This window comes from Brachyhypopomus gauderio, unplaced genomic scaffold, assembly GCF_052324685.1.
Source record: "Brachyhypopomus gauderio isolate BG-103 unplaced genomic scaffold, BGAUD_0.2 sc76, whole genome shotgun sequence".
NCBI classification, from domain to species: domain Eukaryota; kingdom Metazoa; phylum Chordata; class Actinopteri; order Gymnotiformes; family Hypopomidae; genus Brachyhypopomus; species Brachyhypopomus gauderio.
The window spans coordinates 1,501,287-1,519,090 of NW_027506897.1; the positions used below are offsets into that span (position 1 = coordinate 1,501,287).

The following is a 17,804-nucleotide window of genomic DNA, read 5'->3' on the forward strand; positions in this document are numbered from 1 at the left end:
TTTGAATACAGAACGGTTCCATGAAAAACTTTAAAATTGTATGTTTCTTTTTTTCTCTTCACCCAAAGAAGAAAATGTATCACTAGTATTTTCACATGAATATATTTGTGGAATAAAATGATTAAACTGAGTCACTAGATGGCAGTGCTGTTTTCTCAAAACGTGGAGGGAGCGCCTGAAGTTTCCAGTTGCAGGACTGACTACAACCACATATTCATAAAGGATTTGAACTTGCAGTCTTCCAGATAACGTCGCTATTCCTCCACTAAACCTCCGTCTGTTTCAAGTATCTTTGTCCAGAAACCACAACACTAAAGTATTTAACACCATAAGTCGAAGTGTAATCAACAGTGTTAGTTGGAGTTGGAGTGTTTCCTCTGCCTTCATGTCCACCCAAGACCACGGGATAAAACGACTACAGACAGGTGAGACACGGGACTACGGGCTGAGAGGAGACACGGGACTACGGGCTGAGAGGAGACACGGGACTACGGGCTGAGAGGAGACACGGGACTACGGACTGAGGAGACACGGGACTACGGACTGAGAGGAGACACGGGACTACGGACTGAGAGGAGACACGGGACTACGGACTGAGAAGACACGGGACAACGGACAGAGGAGACACGGGACTACGGACTGAGGAGACAGGACTCCAGCAGCGCGTAATGCGGGATCACCGCTATCACACAGTCACCGTGTGACGGGTTTAACTGTGTGAACCGTAACGGTGAGTCCAAACCCGCAGGTGTGTTCGTCTGGTTTATTCACTTCTGTTATGTGTTTTTGTTGTTCACCACAACAAATATGGCAACAGCCGGTCTGTCACTTTTTGAGACGCGATAGTGTTTCAGGCGATTTGTTTTACCGTCTCTGTCCATAGTCCGTGTTTCCACATTAACTCAGAAGGGATTTTATATTCTTACAACACGAGTCGCGTTTAGATCAGCAGCTCCTAAAAGTAACTAGATTACACACACTGTAATTACACATACAGTGTTACATACGCATACACTGTAATTACACATACAGTGTTACATACGCATACACTGTAATTACACATAGTGTTACACATACACTGTAATTACACATACAGTGTTACACACGCATACACTAATTACACATAGTGTTACATACACATACACTGTAATTACACATACAGTGTTACACACATACACTGTAAACAGTCATCTCTTATTAGCTACATAACCTTTCAGACCTTTAATTTTTAACGTTTAATGTGTGTTATTTTGTGTTTATTTTTGAAGGAAGCAACATAACCGAGATAGAAATAATAAAATCTATGAAATCACCAATGTGAGCAACAAGTTTATGGGATCTTAAGCGTTTAAATGGCCGAACTTCTCACCTCTGTGTTCCTGGAAGCTTGTGTTGTTGTTGGCGTCTCAAACGACAACCTGAAGGAGGTTTGTGAGGTGAGAACTTTAATTTCAGGTCTGCAGCAGTCACAGTACGTGCTGCAGGACATAAATGCTCTTGGTTGTTCTTGTTCGGGTAAAGACGGGCATTTAGACTGCTTTGAAAATAACCGTGCAATAAGAAATTAAATTAAACGTTTGCCAATAGTTAAAATACGAATGTTATTTAATTGTAATTGTTTTAAAAAGAGTTAGAATTTGTGTAGCTACTATACTCTAGATGACCCATTCCTTTTCAAAATAGTCAAAATACAATCTCTTCCCAGAGTTAAACTGGGTTTGAGAGATCAACCCCATTACAGCAGACAACACATCAAACTACATCATCTTATTAAGACGGAAAAATCAGGTCCAGCACACAGTGATAGAAGAATGATTGAGTTCTTCTTCCCCGGGCGTGTCTGATTGGTCTCAGCAGCAGGAGACCGACGCTCCCCTCCCCCAGCTCGACCCACAGATCCTGCAGGTCCACTCTCCTCCGTTTGTGAAGAAGGAGACCCAGTGTGATCCTGGACCGGGAGGTCCTGGCCGGGCCCAGCGGCGTCGCTCTTTCATCAAGAAGAAGAGTGACAAACACGCGCTGGTTCCTGGGGGCGTGGCGGGCACCGAGCCACCCCAGGAGGACATGTCCGTACCCAAAGACCTGGACCTGGTGGCCTTGCCCCAGCTCTGTTTCCCTGGTAACACCTCACCTACCTCACACAAACCAGGAACAGAAACATCACCCACCTCACCCACCTCACACAAACCAGGAACAGAAACATCACCCACCTCACCTACCTCACACAAACTAGGAACAGAAACATCACCCACCTCACCCACCTCACACAAACTAGGAACAGAAACATCACCCACCTCACCTACCTCACATAAACCAGGAACAGAAACATCACCCACCTCACCTACCTCACATAAACCAGGAACAGAAACATCACCCACCTCACCCACCTCACACAAACCAGGAACAGAAACATCACCCACCTCACCTACCTCACATAAACCAGGAACAGAAACATCACCCACCTCACCTACCTCACACAAACCAGGAACAGAAACATCACCCACCTCACCTACCTCACATAAACCAGGAACAGAAACATCACCCACCTCACCTACCTCACACAAACTAGGAACAGAAACATCACCCACCTCACCTACCTCACATAAACCAGGAACAGAAACATCACCCACCTCACCCACCTCACATAAACCAGGAACAGAAACATCACCCACCTCACCTACCTCACACAAACCAGGAACAGAAACATCACCCACCTCACCTACCTCACACAAACTAGGAACAGAAACATCACCCACCTCACCTTCCTCACATAAACCAGGAACAGAAACATCACCCACCTCACCCACCTCACATAAACCAGGAACAGAAACATCACCCACCTCACCTACCTCACACAAACTAGGAACAGAAACATCACCCACCTCACCTACCTCACACAAACCAGGAACAGAAACATCACCCACCTCACCTACCTCACACAAACTAGGAACAGAAACATCACCCACCTCACCTTCCTCACATAAACCAGGAACAGAAACATCACCCACCTCACCCACCTCACACAAACCAGGAACAGAAACATCACCCACCTCACCCACCTCACACAAACCAGGAACAGAAACATCACCCACCTCACCTACCTCACACAAACCAGGAACAGAAACATCACCCACCTCACCCACCTCACACAAACTAGGAACAGAAACATCACCCACCTCACCCACCTCACATAAACCAGGAACAGAAACATCACCCACCTCACCTACCTCACACAAACCAGGAACAGAAACATCACCCACCTCACCTACCTCACACAAACTAGGAACAGAAACATCACCCACCTCACCTTCCTCACATAAACCAGGAACAGAAACATCACCCACCTCACCCACCTCACATAAACCAGGAACAGAAACATCACCCACCTCACCTACCTCACACAAACTAGGAACAGAAACATCACCCACCTCACCTACCTCACACAAACCAGGAACAGAAACATCACCCACCTCACCTACCTCACACAAACTAGGAACAGAAACATCACCCACCTCACCTTCCTCACATAAACCAGGAACAGAAACATCACCCACCTCACCCACCTCACATAAACCAGGAACAGAAACATCACCCACCTCACCTACCTCACATAAACCAGGAACAGAAACATCACCCACCTCACACAAACTAGGAACAGAAACATCACCCACCTCACACAAACCAGGAACAGAAACATCACCCACCTCACCTACCTCACACAAACTAGGAACAGAAACATCACCCACCTCACCTACCTCACACAAACCAGGAACAGAAACATCACCCACCTCACCTACCTCACACAAACTAGGAACAGAAACATCACCCACCTCACCTACCTCACACAAACTAGGAACAGAAACATTCGTGTTGATTGGTGTAATCACAGATTCCAGTGGCTGATTTCATCAGCACTCTTTCATTAGCACTCTTTCATTTGCATTCTTTCATTTGCACTCTTTCTCTTATACCAGGAGGCCTTCAGGTGTCCAAGGAGCAGAGGGACGCTAATTTCCACTCTTTGGTGTTCACTGATGTCTTTGGGAACCACTCACACGGGGTGGTTGTTCAGTATTACAGATCCATGCCGGTTCGCCTATTTGATTTTAATTGACATTGCCATAGTATCACTGTTTTTTATGTATGATGATACGCCCATGAAGGAATTGATTTTAAACAGTAATAAGGGATGGCACATGGTGGAATTTTATGTGTACTGTAGGTACTCCAGGAGGGGGCGCAGTGTGAGAACAGTAGTGGATCCAAACCTCCCCAACTTTACGTACCCTACGGTGTGTGTGTTATATCCAAACAGCCCTACTACAATGCCATAAAGGACTGCCTGTCATGGTAAGGGCCGGGTGTCTTGAGCTGCCCCCCGGGTATTCTTTTACCCTGCCTATTAAACACACATGTTGCAAACTAACAGCACTCAGACTGAAGGTTGTGCTTCGTTGGAGAAGTAAAGCTCACTAAACCAGTGATTTATGTGACAGGACGTACAGGATTCACTTAACGTTTAGTCTGTGAGCTCCTAGCGGGTAGCGTTGTGGGGTGTGATTGTACTCAGAATGGGAGACAGACTGAGATCTGTGGCCGTGTAGAGGGGGAGTACAGACCTCCATTTTAATAGACCTGCTTTGCTTCTCTTGTGCACCGTAGCCTCCTGGGGCAACTCAAGACCTGCCACACTGTAGACTTTGATGAGAGAGTGAAGGAGTTTGCAGCCAAGCTGGCACTGGTTCCCATTCCACCCCCTGGACCACTGCATGTGGTGAGTGGTGCTGTTATTCTTTAGGTGCTGGGCTCAGTAGTTAGGTGCTGGGTTCAGTAGTTAGGTGCTGGGTTCAGCCATTAGGTGCTGGGTTCAGCCATTAGGTGCTGGGTTCAGTAGTTAGGTGCTGGGTTCAGTAGTTGGGTGCTGGGTTTTGCCGTTAGGTGCTGGGTTTAGCCGTTAGGTGCTGGGTTCAGTAGTTAAGTGCTGGGTTCAGCCATTAGGTGCTGGGTTCAGTAGTTAGGTGCTGGGTTCAGCCGTTAGGTGCTGGGTCAGCAGTTATGTGCTGGGTTCAGTAGTTATGTGCTGGGTTCAGCCGTTAGGTGCTGGGTCAGCAGTTATGTCCTGGGTTCAGTAGTTATGTGCTGGGTTCAGCCGTTAGGTGCTGGGTTCAGTAGTTAGGTGCTGGGTCAGCAGTTATGTGCTGGGTTCAGTAGTTATGTTCTGGGTTCAGCAGTTATGTGCTGGGTTCAGCAGTTATGTGCTGGGTTCAGCACGGTTCATTTCACTCTGAATAAAACTCAGGGAGTGCAAATGGGCCTATGCACATTCCCATGTATTTATATAACATCACATACATAAATACACAATTTTAGAAGCATTTTAGTTGTGTTAATGAGATAATGTGGTGGTAAATTAGGTACAAATATAAATAATTAAATGTTTTAAATATATCTTAAATGTTTATTTTGCTTTGCTAAAAAATCTAAATAAGTCTCAAATTACAACTGAGAATGTTTTGGTTTCCTGTCAGCTGTTCACCTTGCGACCCCTGACAATAGAGCTTCCGTCCAGAGAGGACGAAGACCACCCTGTCATAGACCTGGACCTTCACCTCCCGTTCCTGTGTTTCAGACCAAGGACGCTGTTGCAGGTCCACACACACACACACACACACACACACACACTTCGGCAGTCTGTCAAAATGGGACAAGTAAAAAGAAAGAGTGAACACATCAGGCCAGCTGAAGACCTGCCGTGTTCCCCTTGGTCTCCAGATCATGACGTGTATCCTGACTGAGCAGAGGCTGGTGTTCTTCTCGTCAGACTGGGCCCGGCTGACCCTGGTAGCCCAGTGTTTCCTGCTGTACGTTCACCCGCTGCGCTGGCAACACCCGCTGGTCCCCGTCCTCTCCGGACAGATGCTGGACTTCCTCATGGCCCCCACCGCGTTCATCATGGGCTGCCACCTCGGCCACTACAAGGAGGTTGTGGAGGTAACGCCGTGGGTTCATACCAGAGGAGGAGTGTGCTTCTCTGAGCACGTTGAGATGGTTGTGTTGGTGGTGGTTGAGGACTTCGTCTTTCAGAGGGCCGTCTTCACAGAATAATGTGTCATACCTCACTGTGTCATATGCTGTATATATCTGCTCGTCCTCTGAGACCGTAGATCCATAGAGATCCCCCATCATTTTCATTTTATTCCTGCTGGTAATGTGAATGTTTTTCCATGAATCAGGAGACAGATGACCTGATTTTGATCAATATTGATGAAGGGACCATCTCCTCAGGCTCTGCTGACATACCGCAAGCACCGCATTCTGCTGCTCAGTGTTTTAAGAGACGGTAAGAAGTATCTCAGGGGGAAAAGACCCTCAGGTTCCCGCGAACATCCACCTGGGCTCTGTGGCAGCTCGGAGCGTCGGTCCCCGCCAGAACACGTGAACACCAACTGAAGTGAAACGAATTCCCTCTTACATATACCGACAGTGGAACTCCTGTGTGTGTGTGTGTGTGTGTGTGTGTATGTGTGTGTGTGTATGTGTGTGTGTGTATGTGTGTGTGTGTGTGTGTGTGTGTGTGTGTGTGTGTGTGTGTGTTTTGTGAGCAGGAGAAGAGGCCTTCAGTTACATTATGATGTACACACAGTTCACCAGGGCACATGTGTGGACATTAATGACCTGCGTGTCAAACGGAGAAGATGGCAGCAAAACCTCAACTTAGAAATACAGAAAGTCGTCCTGGAGTTCGTCGTCGGTGTCTTTAGGTTAGCTAGTACTTGTTAGGAAGAAATTAGCTACATTTCAACAAATCTCACAGTTTATTACTAAACTAATATATACTGTAATATATATGCTGTATATGTATGTATGAATCTGTTGATTTGATGCTTTTTTTCTCAGGGATGTCAGTGATTACCTCAATTATGAACACAGGGTTTTTAATACTGAAGAGTTTCTTAAGAGCAGAGAGTCCCAGGACCAGCCGTTCTACAGGAAGGTAACCCTCACTTTTGATCATCTCAGGTCTGTGGGAACCAGGTGCCGTAACGTCTGTTTTCATTGTTAGGTTCTGAAGACCTACATTTTTCATTCCTTCCTGAAAGAGCGTCTGTGTAGAAAGACAGATGCGTTCACACGGATGGAGCTTGATACTCGACGTGAAGCCCAGAGGTACGCGGACCTGTCTCAGAACACGGACCTACCAAGCTCTCCAGATAAGTTCAGAGCACTTAACAAGTCCAAACACAAGTGTCTGGGGATGAGGAGTTTGACACTTTTGTTTGTGGAGCTGTTTAAGTTGCTTTTTAAGTGGAAAAGCTCAACTTATCTCCCTGGAGACGTCCTACTACAATAACAACAGCAACAATAAAAAACAACCACCAAAACGCCAAGCATTTGTAATAAAGTTTTGTGTTACAGGATCAAAGCTGGGCCCGAGAACCCTCGCAGGCCCACCATGCAGGAACTGGCGCACAAATACAGTCTGAGTGAGTGTGTGGGCACCAGCTTAGCTAGTCTGGATGAGGAGAACATCTGTAGCAGCCCCACACAGACCTCCCTCAGCCCGGCTGCTTCTGACTGCTGTAAGACACCTCCACTAATAGATGACATATTAACATCTTAATTATCAATTGGTTCCTTAAGATTTAATTGAGATTTAATACTTGCTTTTGTATGAGCCTAGTTACGTGTATATTATAATATAGATAAGGTATACATCTATTGAGAAGTCTGATTTGATCCTAATTTATCTGTTTTTATTATTAAATTAATTATTACATTAATACATTTTTATTATATAATTTTTCATATGTTTATTTCTTTTCAATGAAACAATGGCAATACCGTTTTGATAAAGAAAGAAATATATGAGGGTTTTGACTTTGCAATGTTATATTTGTGAGTGTCACTCTGTTCACTGGGCAGTCTGAGAGGTTACACATATAATCTACGGTGACCATCTCTGTCTCCCTGACATGTGTTACTCCTGTCAACTGTTCCTTGTGTCAACAGCTCTGACCATGCCTGCCAAGCCAGTGAGGACTTTTAAGTTGCCTGACTTCCCTCCACCTCTGGTGTATCATCATGTGCACCACTATTACACTGAGGTGACTCACCAGCTCAGGAAGGCTATGGCCTCTCTGCCCAGTGGGGACTCTTATCTGCTGGCCAGATACTTCTACCTGCGGGGCCTCATCAACGCCTCAAACTCCAAACGCTTAGAGGCCCTCAGCGACTTTCAGAACCTGTACAAAACCGACGTGGAGCTGTTTCCCAACGAGCTGGTGCGGACGCTGGTGGACTCCCTGCGGAAAGAGGAGATGGCCGAGGCCGAGAAGCGTCCAGACCTCAAACGTCTCCTGTGCAAGGTGAGGAGCGATGAGAAGAGTGTTGTGGTGCCTGATGACCACGTGAAGACCTTCACCCTGCCCAGAACCCCCCTGCTCTCCGAGGAGTTTGTGAAGGTCATTCAGGAGTCCGGCATCGTCAGGGACGTGCCAACCATCCACAGGTTATTCGAAGCTCTCACTGATGGTATGATCTACCACGGTCTTCTCACATGCTCCTTGACTTTACATCATGTTTTACATCTAAGTGTATGATCTTTTTGTTTGTTCACTCAATATTCATTTAAGGTTTATGATAACACTGATTTATTGATTGTTTTATGATGTGAAATAAATGCTCCTATTATGGGGAGTTGTGGTTTCTCACAGTGTGTATCTTCAACAATATCTAAATAATTTAATGTAATAGATAATGTAACTTTCTAGAGGCTGGAGGGAGAGAGCAGTATTTAACAGTATTTATCTGTGGGTGTGCAGTATTTAACAGTATTTATCTGTGAGTGTCCAGTATTTAACTGTGAGTGTCCAGTATTTAACAGTATTTAACTGTGAGTGTGCAGTATTTAACAGTATTTGACTGTGAGTGTGCAGTATTTAACAGTATTTTACTGTGGGTGTGCAGTATTTAACTGTGGGTGTGCAGTATTTAACACTATTTAACTGAGTGTGCAGTATTTGACAGTATTTAACAGTGGGTGTGCAGTATTTAACTGTATTTAACTGTGGGTGTGCAGTATTTAACACTATTTAACTGAGTGTGCAGTATTTGACAGTATTTAACTGTGGGTGTGCAGTATTTAACTGTATTTAACTGTGGGTGTGTAGTATTTAACACTATTTAACTGAGTGTGCAGTATTTGACAGTATTTAACTGTGGGTGTGCAGTATTTAACAAGCACATGTGCTCAGTCTGGCAGTGGGGCTGTCTACCCACCTCCCAACGAGAGATGGAGGAGAGAGAGAGAGACAGAGAGATTTATGGAATGCATTTGCATGTTTCTGCTTGTTTCTTAAGATGTTGAAACACTCGGTCCTTGCTCAGTCTCTAGCAACATGGTGGTTAGCAACACTTTGGGTTTGTTCGATTTACTTAATCAGCTGACTTTTTTATTTGCTTATTTACTGATGAACTTTTTAAAATTGTAATTGTAGTTTCTGTATTTCTTTGCTCTGTGCACTGACGTCTGTCCCCTGTTTCTCTTAAACCTGAGCGGTTTTATAGAACTGTAAGAACAGGGTTTCCAAGAGACCACAAATCACTTCTACTGGCCAGTTAAGAAAAGACAGACCGTCAGATGGTGTGAATACAAATGTCAAACAATTTGCAGCAACAGTGTGAAAGATAACACAGAGCCTGATGGTCATTGTGCAGGTCAGCAGAAGGCAGTGGATCCAGAGCTGTTCCGACTGTTTTATACATTTTGGAAGGAGACAGAAGCCCAAGCCCAAGACGTTCACCTGCCTGCTGAAGTCATCACCCATCTGGACAGTAATGAGTGTGTGTACAAGCTCTCCAGCTCTGTCAAGACCAGTCACGGTGTGGGGAAGATTGCAATGACACAGAAGAGGCTCTTCCTACTCACAGAGGGGAGACCAGGATATGTTGAAATTACTAGATTCAGAGACATTGAGGTTTGTCTTTTCATATTAGTAATGTTTCAACATGTTTTGCTATTATCATTTTCTTATCAAAGATTCAGGACTTTTGCTAGTGGTTAGGCATTTGGATTTTATAAAAATGATTACATTACTACAGTACGTAGAGTAGGCAGGCGGTAAGTAACAGATCAGACAGAAGTAACAGATCACCGTTTAAAGGCCAGGCTGCTAGAACTGATGATTCTCCTGGTGGAGTCTTGATGGTTGATTCTGCTGGTTGAGCCTGATAGCTGCTGGTCTTCCTAAAGGAGGTGAAGATCTCAGCAGCTCCAATCCTCCTGCTGCGCGTTCCTACTCTGAAGATCAAGAGCACCCTGAGGAAGGAGATCTTTGAGGCAAATCTGAAGACTGAGTGCGACCTGTGGGGCTTAATGGTGAAGGAGATGTGGGCAGGCAGGTGCATGGCCGACGCCCATAAGGTAGACGCATCTCTGCCTTCTGGGTAATGTAGTTGTTATTTGAGTTTTAATGCAGGGTGGTGACAGCGGGAGCATTAAAGGGCCTGTCTACTCGTTTTAATGATCATCTTCTGTTACGTTATTGAAAGCGTTTGTGAGCGTTTGTGTCAATTCCAGGTTCAGAAAGTAAAAGTCCTCACCAGGATTTTACTCAAGCTTGCTACATTTTCTAATTAGTGCAATCCAGGTAAAATTAGTGGAATCAACACAATCCAGGAAGCCTGAGCAAAATCCTGGTGAGAACTTTTACTTTCTGAACCTGGAATATACACCTCTGTTTGTGAGTAATGTATTATGAACTGGCAAACAGAGAATGATATTGTTCCTTTCTTTTTTCTTATTTATTTATGCCTTCTGTTGGATTTGAGATGGGTGGGACTAGCGTTGGCATCAGTAATGTCAGGTGTGCCAGTGTGAGATGGTAATGTCACATGTTGTATTTGGATATATCACAGGCTCTGGATCAGCTGTAGGACGTTGAACCTCCTCATGTGTAACATTAGGAGATATCAGTCTAAGAACAGATGTGTAAATTAACCCCAGGGTCATGAGCACAGAGTACTGTAGATTGTGACATTTTGCTCACATTTGCAATTAAAAGATATTCAGCTCGGAGATAAGTGTTACATATTAAAATCATGGACATCCTCTACATTGCTTTATTGAGGTTTGCTAAAAGACTTTGTGAACCCACTCACCCATATGAAAGCAGCCTCTCACACAAAGACGACTTTCCTGCACATAATTCAGGCTCTCGGTGCCCGAGGGAACCATGTTGTGATGTTTTTATGGTGGGTTTTCCTGTGAGCGAGGCTGGTCAGATCATGTGGCTAACCCTTCCTGCTGTCGCTAATGCTGAGTTAAGCTGCCAGAGAGACATCATATATATTCATATATATTCTTGAAAATACCATAGCTAAATACTTATTCCAATACATTAAAACTACATTTGAACTGTGTGAAAACTACTAGACTTTACAGAATTATTGTGTTTTTCAGCCTTAACTCTGCCTAAAAGTAAAAAAAAATGTAAAAAAAAAAATATCCCTTTAATTAGAAAAAAAAAAATCCTTAGAAACCGGTTGATTCATAACACACTGATAATGGAGCCCTAGGGTCAGATGAACCAAGGGGTCCTCCAGAACCCCTCTCAGAACCACATTCATTTATCCCATTCAGAATGACATTTTTGTCATTAAAATAAATTTTTTTAATGAACATCGTTTTTGTCATGCTAAACGTTGAGATTAAAACATACAGTATAACCAAAACCACCAATGACAGAATATCAAGCACTACACAGCGGTGGTAACCACACCAGTTCTGTGTGTGCTGGAGACACAGCGGTGGTAACCGCACCAGTTCTGTGTGTGCTGGAGACGTACGGACATGTTCCACTTTACTGGTGGACGTGTAAACATAAAACAAACTAAAGGAAGTTTCCATTAACACATGAGGCTGTAGCATCCTGGAGGTCCTCCACTGTGGACCTGTGGCTGGAGATAACACACACCCTACCACTTCCTGTCTCCACAGAAGACCATCCGCACAGAAAGATCTAGTTATTAATACACTTTAAACGCTATTACATAAATCTAAATACTGTTCCTAATCCCACTTTACTGCCTCTAAAGACACAGCATTCATTTTTCAATTAATAGTAGATTTGGGTTTTTTAAAAATAGTTTTATTGCAGTTTATATTGTGATTATTTACAGATATTTAGGTTTGTGCGATGAAGAAAATATGAAATGAGAACAACTGCTATCAGTGATGCAGGACACGTCCTCGCCCCCGTACCTGGGTTGTTCTGGTTTTGTCTTGAAGTGGTGAAGTCCTGTAACGCTCCTCTTTCAGGACCCTCAGCACATGCACCAGGCCCTGACGAACGTCCTGCTGCTGGACGCTGTGCTGGGCTGTCTGCAGACGCCCCGGGCCCTGCTGGCTGCCCACACCCTGGCCCACTACAACAGGAGGAGGCGTGAGGGTAGGCGTGAACATGAACTCCCAGCCCTGTGTGAACACAAACTGGCTCTTCTCTGACCTCTTCTCTGACCTCTGAAGGTGCTCTGGTTCTTTTCGGCAGTTTGCATCTGCGGTTCAGTCCGACTTTCTTATTTTGTCTGGGAAATTTTTTCTGCCTCGCAGCACAAAATAGCCAAATAAATATCATATTTGTTTTCTGCAGGAATGTTGGTATCAAATGTCATGGGTGCAGAGTTATCGTTCCGCACTACAGCAGCAAATCTCTTGCCTTTGATGAATCTCTGTTTTTCTGTAGTGCCTGTAACGGTGCCTAAATCTACAGTGGAGACCTTGAAGCACAGGATAAACCCGTCTGTGTGTATGACCACGCCACAGGCTGTGAGTGTCCTGCTCTACACACCAGGTTGGGACGCAAGGCTTTATTTATATTTCTCATGGATCTGTTTGTTTTGAGGCTGGTACTTCTCTTGATCTCAGAGATTACATCATTCTTTAAATATTAGGAATATTAGGAAGATGGAGATGCTCTTTGCATTAGTACCCTAAAGGGATTAAAATATTATTATTGACAGGCTTTTTCTTCGACACACACTGGGACGGTGTTGACCACAAAGCAGTCACGATCTCTGCTGGGTTTAGGTGTATTTGCATTTCCTTTAACAATCCCAAGATTTTATTTTAAGCAATAATGTTATACTGACCATTTAGCTTTAGTGATAAAACTAGTCAGGAGTATCAGGACCGGTTCAGTGGTCCAGACACAACGCATCGCTCTGAACATACTAGGACTAACACAGCCTGCCTCTATCTCCCCCAAGACACGCCGGCTCGAGTTCAGTTCAGTCATCTTGATATATCCTGACCCAAACACCCCAAACAACATTTTCAATGTTTCTTTGGATGGCTATTACACAAAACCTCTCATTATACGTAATGTCGAGAGCCGTGTAGGAAGACCGCGAAGCCACTGTGTCCTGTCCAGCCTTGTAGAAGAACATGGGTCTGTTGTGTGTGGTTCCGCTCCCAGGCCAGCTGACCCGGTCTGACGGTGGCCCGGCTGACACACCCAAGCTTTGGTGTGCCCTGAGTGGAGGAAAGGTTGTGGTGTTCGATGCTGCTACGTGGTCCATGAAACCCAACTGCATTCAAGTGGGAACTAAACCACTGGTGAGACGACTCGGAAGAGCAGCGTCCTGACAACCTGGTGTCAGAATTTTAGTATATATTAGTATATATTAGTATATTTGTATATTTTATTAAAGAGGGAGTTTACTGAACTATCAGATTAAGAACCGCAGGTTTCGGGTTGTTGTGATACCAGTTATGTTACAACCACGCATCATGGATGAAGAGAGCAAGTGTCACATAAACATACGTTTAGCGCCGTATTTCTACATGTGTGTAAATATTTGTGACAGCTGTTCGCTTTGTTGCTGTGACAAGTTCTGACTAGTTTGTTGTGTTGTCTGCGTACACATCAAGTCTTCATATGAGAGTAGCACAGATTAGATCATATAGGGAGCTCCCAAAATACTTTATAAAGTGCTTACAGTGCCCCCTAGTGGATGTGGATCAAAGGGCCGTAGTCTTTTTTGCCGTGATCTTTTCAGCACGTCTCTTTAGGTTTATGTAAGTCTGCAGAAAAGGTCCTGCTATAAAACTGAGTAGAATAAGACATCCGAACAGACATATTGAGTCATGTTTTATATTTTTTATTTTTGTGCGCAGAATTGCATGCTGGGATTAGACCAGGATCAGGTGTGGATTGGTTCTCAGGATTCCGTGATTTACATCATCAACACACGCAGCATGTCGTGTCATAAGCAGCTGACTGAGCACCGAGCTGACGTCACGGACCTCACCCTGGAGGGGCGTGGTCTCACCCTGGAGGGGCGTGGTCTCCGGCTCAGGTGGACCACGTGGTCATGTTGGGGTCAAATGTCATCCACACTGCTATTTTACAACTATGGTGGTCTTAAATATAGGACTTATTAGTGATGTGTGCATGTCCAATACAGGTTACGGTGCATACATTGTGAAAATTACATATAAATTACATTTCACCTCATTTCTTTGTGAAACACGTTGCAGGACATGTCTGTGTGCAGCAGGTGGCAGTGTTGGACGCAACTTCTATCGCAAAATCGCAAGTTCAGCTCTTAATTGAGTATGCGTTATGTTGATTTAAAGTGTCTGTTGTTTGTGTGTTTGTGTTTTCCATAGCCATGCCCAGGTGTACTCCTGCAGTATTGATGGATCTGTGATCGTTTGGGATGTTCTCACTCTAAAGGTGAAGAAGCAGTTTCATTTGGACTGTGAAGGTCTGAAGTTCATGAAGCTTCACAATGGCACATTATGGTGTGGTAAGGCAACACATGCTGTCGTTTCATTATTCCAACAGTTGAACACAATTGATTTCAATTATGTGAAGCCTGAAGACCAACAATTAAATCACAAACAATATTACACTGTGAGAACGATTTGCCTGTAAATAAATTCTCCCATAACAGCTTATCCAAATCTAATAAGAGATATATGTCTTCTGTACTGTGTTAGGTGGTAGAGACTGTATCTTGGAGCTGAAGAAACCCAGCGTGATCCAGCGTAAGATCTCTCTCCCCGAGGTGAACACCACCGCCACTTTCAACAGCTTCCTGCTCGTGCCAGAGGTTGGTGGGATCAGAACCGCGACCTGCTTCTCGAGACCCAGCCCGGCTGTTATCACCCGAACACGTGATGAGGCAAATGTAAAAGAATGGCCAATACAAAACGTGTTTAATGGAGCATTAAGCAGTTGTCCACAGCTAAAGTCTCGTTAATTTAGGACGTTTTTATTGCATCTCATTTGAATAATTAGACAGGACGGATGCTTTCTTCACCATACTGCTGTTTTTGGATTCACCAATTTGTGTCTTTTCATGTTGTTAAGAGGATGTCGAGGGACCGGGTGTTATGTGTAAACAGAACTTAATTCAGTTATTACTTTATTAATTATTCATGCATAATGTGGTATAATTGTCTTTGTCAGTCATGCCACATGAGAGATTTTGCTGACTGAATAAGTAGCATCACAAAAGCATAAACACTTCAGCGTGGACACATGTCCTCGTATACCAGACCAGCAGTGTCTCATCCTGTCTCATCCTGTCCCGCCCTTGCAGAGAGGAGAGATCTGGACAGGCCTCGGTGATTCAGGGGAGCTGTGGGCGTGGCCTTTAACAGGTCCGGCTGAGCCGAGCCACAGGGTCGTGCTCCCAGAATGCTCGGGCATCACGTGCATGATCAGGGTGAAGGAGCAGGTGTGTATTTGAGGAGCCCACCTGCCTGTCCTGCTGGGACAGGTGCCCAGCGTAGCGTAGGAGGTCTGTGGAACGTCTCCACAACAGTGTCTTCTCCTTGACTCCCTGCAGGTCTGGGTGGGCGGCCGTGCCTGTGGTCCCGCACCCAGCGGGTACAGCGGGTACAGCGGGTACAGCGGGAAGATCTTCGTGTTGGACCTGGAGGGGCGGAGCTTGCAGAAGGAACTACACGCTCACACGGACAGCGTCCAGGCTCTCTGCTCCGCCCAAGACCGCTACGTCCTCAGCGGCTCCGCGGAACACGATGGCAAAATAGCCATCTGGAAAGTAGAGTAGAGGGCGAGGACTGGGTCAAAACCACTAGGAGACTGTGTGACTCTAGGAGACTGGGTCAAAACCACTAGGAGACTGGGTGACTCTAGGAGACTGGGTCAAAACCACTAGGAGACTGTGTGACTCTAGGAGACTGGGTCAAAACCACTAGGAGACTGTGTGACTCTAGGAGACTGGGTCAAAACCACTAGGAGACTGGGTGACTCTAGGAGACTGGGTCAAAACCTCTAGGAGACTGGGTGACTCTAGGAGACTGTGTGACTCTAGGAGACTGGGTGACTCTAGGAGACTGGGTCAAAACCACTAGGAGACTGGGTGACTCTAGGAGACTGGGTCAAAACCACTAGGAGACTGGGTGACTCTAGGAGACTGGGTCAAAACCACTAGGAGACTGGGTGACTCTAGGAGACTGTTCAAATGGCATTTAGACCTCTCACCAGGCCATAGGTCCCTGCTGAGGAGATTTAAACATTTCTTCTCTGTGCTGATAATGAAATCTCAGTATTTACTTGAAGTCAACAAATTGAGTGGCACTTCAGACATGCCACAGTCCACAGATCTGATACGGTCTCAGCTGGGCAGCTTCACAATGTGTCTGTTTAATATGGCTCGAATCACCAGCCCGTAATTCAGCCCCACAAAACCCAAACCAACCTCACCAACCAGTGAGCTCCAGTCGAGCTTTAAGGGTCCCTGAAATATGTCTGATATGACCAGTGTGTTCATGGACAATGTGGACCTGGTTTCCCTGTAGTTTTGAAAACTACAATACAGATACAGATCCAATCTGCCATATTGCCCAATCTGGATTTGAACAATGCATTGTTGAATTTAAATATTTTTTTTCACCCACACTTTTGTTAAAAGGTTAAATCGTTTCACATTATAGCTGGCTTGGAAATAATCATGTCAAATGTCATTGAATATCAGTTGGTGTAGTTCACTGCCTCCCTGCTTGTGTGTTATAATTGTACAGACAAAATGTCCCATAAGACATGTAATTGACTGGTGCTGATAATTATCGGTCACATTAAATATTTTAACAAATAAAAAATCAGATTAGTTCAATGATTGGGGACTAATGGTTTTCTGAATATTATCATTTATTAGTAGTTTTATTCTACTAATTTGTGTGTTCCCTTGCTATACTATTTTAAAGTGAAAAATGAAACGACCGTCTCGGTGCAGATCTCTGATAGTGTGTAGGGTCAGATCTCGGTGCAGATCTCTGATTAGTGTGTAGGGTCAGATCTCGGTGCAGATCTCTGATGGTGTGTAGGGTCAGATATCGTGCATCTCTTGTGATAGTGTGTAGGGTCAGAGGGGCTTGAGCAGCCCGGGGTCAGTGCACTGTGCGTCAGCCATGTTGAAGCCTTCATTCTGGGTGCAGTGTGGTGGTGGGAACAGGAGGGGGGAGTTCGGGCTGCGGACCAGAAACCAGACCCACTCGGAGCTTTATAGGAACCAGGACACTCCGCTCACGGGATCCGCACACTAACCCAATAATCCGTAGCAAGAGCGTTTCTAAAAAGAATATCGCTTCTGGGATAACGGGTGTAAATAATACGGTAAGAGTGCAGTAACCCTCCTGGAATACACACACACATATATATCAGCTATGAGAGCATGAACTTGCAGTGTTGTTAGCCTGTTAGCAGGGTTGGAGACCCAGATCTGGAGGGTAGTAGCTGTGCTGTGGGGCTCAGAAGGCTTTTCTGCTCCGA

At 45.0% G+C, this 17,804-nt stretch overlaps 2 protein-coding genes across 6 annotated transcripts; both read left to right on the forward strand.

The window, feature by feature from the left end:
• The first annotated feature begins 195 nt into the window (after positions 1-195).
• Positions 196-17,151, forward strand: dennd3b (DENN/MADD domain containing 3b). 5 transcript variants are annotated; one of them, XM_076990590.1, is made up of 24 exons: positions 196-730; positions 1,269-1,436; positions 1,855-2,119; positions 3,975-4,090; positions 4,223-4,350; positions 4,663-4,774; positions 5,529-5,648; positions 5,773-5,991; positions 6,234-6,340; positions 6,606-6,761; positions 6,898-6,994; positions 7,064-7,167; positions 7,417-7,580; positions 8,011-8,532; positions 9,718-9,977; positions 10,253-10,423; positions 12,320-12,449; positions 12,744-12,851; positions 13,476-13,615; positions 14,177-14,358; positions 14,672-14,811; positions 15,005-15,195; positions 15,610-15,747; positions 15,859-17,151. In XM_076990590.1, the coding sequence occupies exons 2-24, from the start codon at positions 1,353-1,355 to the stop codon at positions 16,081-16,083; spliced, it is 3,879 nt and encodes a 1,292-aa protein (XP_076846705.1). In that variant the 5' UTR covers positions 196-730; positions 1,269-1,352; the 3' UTR covers positions 16,084-17,151. The 5 variants fall into 5 exon arrangements, with proteins under 5 accessions (XP_076846705.1, XP_076846707.1, XP_076846708.1 ...); XM_076990592.1 differs by having other exon boundaries at positions 15,005-15,189; XM_076990593.1 differs by having other exon boundaries at positions 15,005-15,117.
• Positions 2,581-3,627, forward strand: LOC143491487 (uncharacterized; the record flags this gene model as incomplete). The annotated part of the gene is made up of 1 exon (XM_076990529.1): positions 2,581-3,627. A coding segment is annotated over one exon (1,047 nt), but the record flags the coding sequence as incomplete, so codon positions are not given.
• Positions 17,152-17,804: the final 653 nt, after the last annotated feature.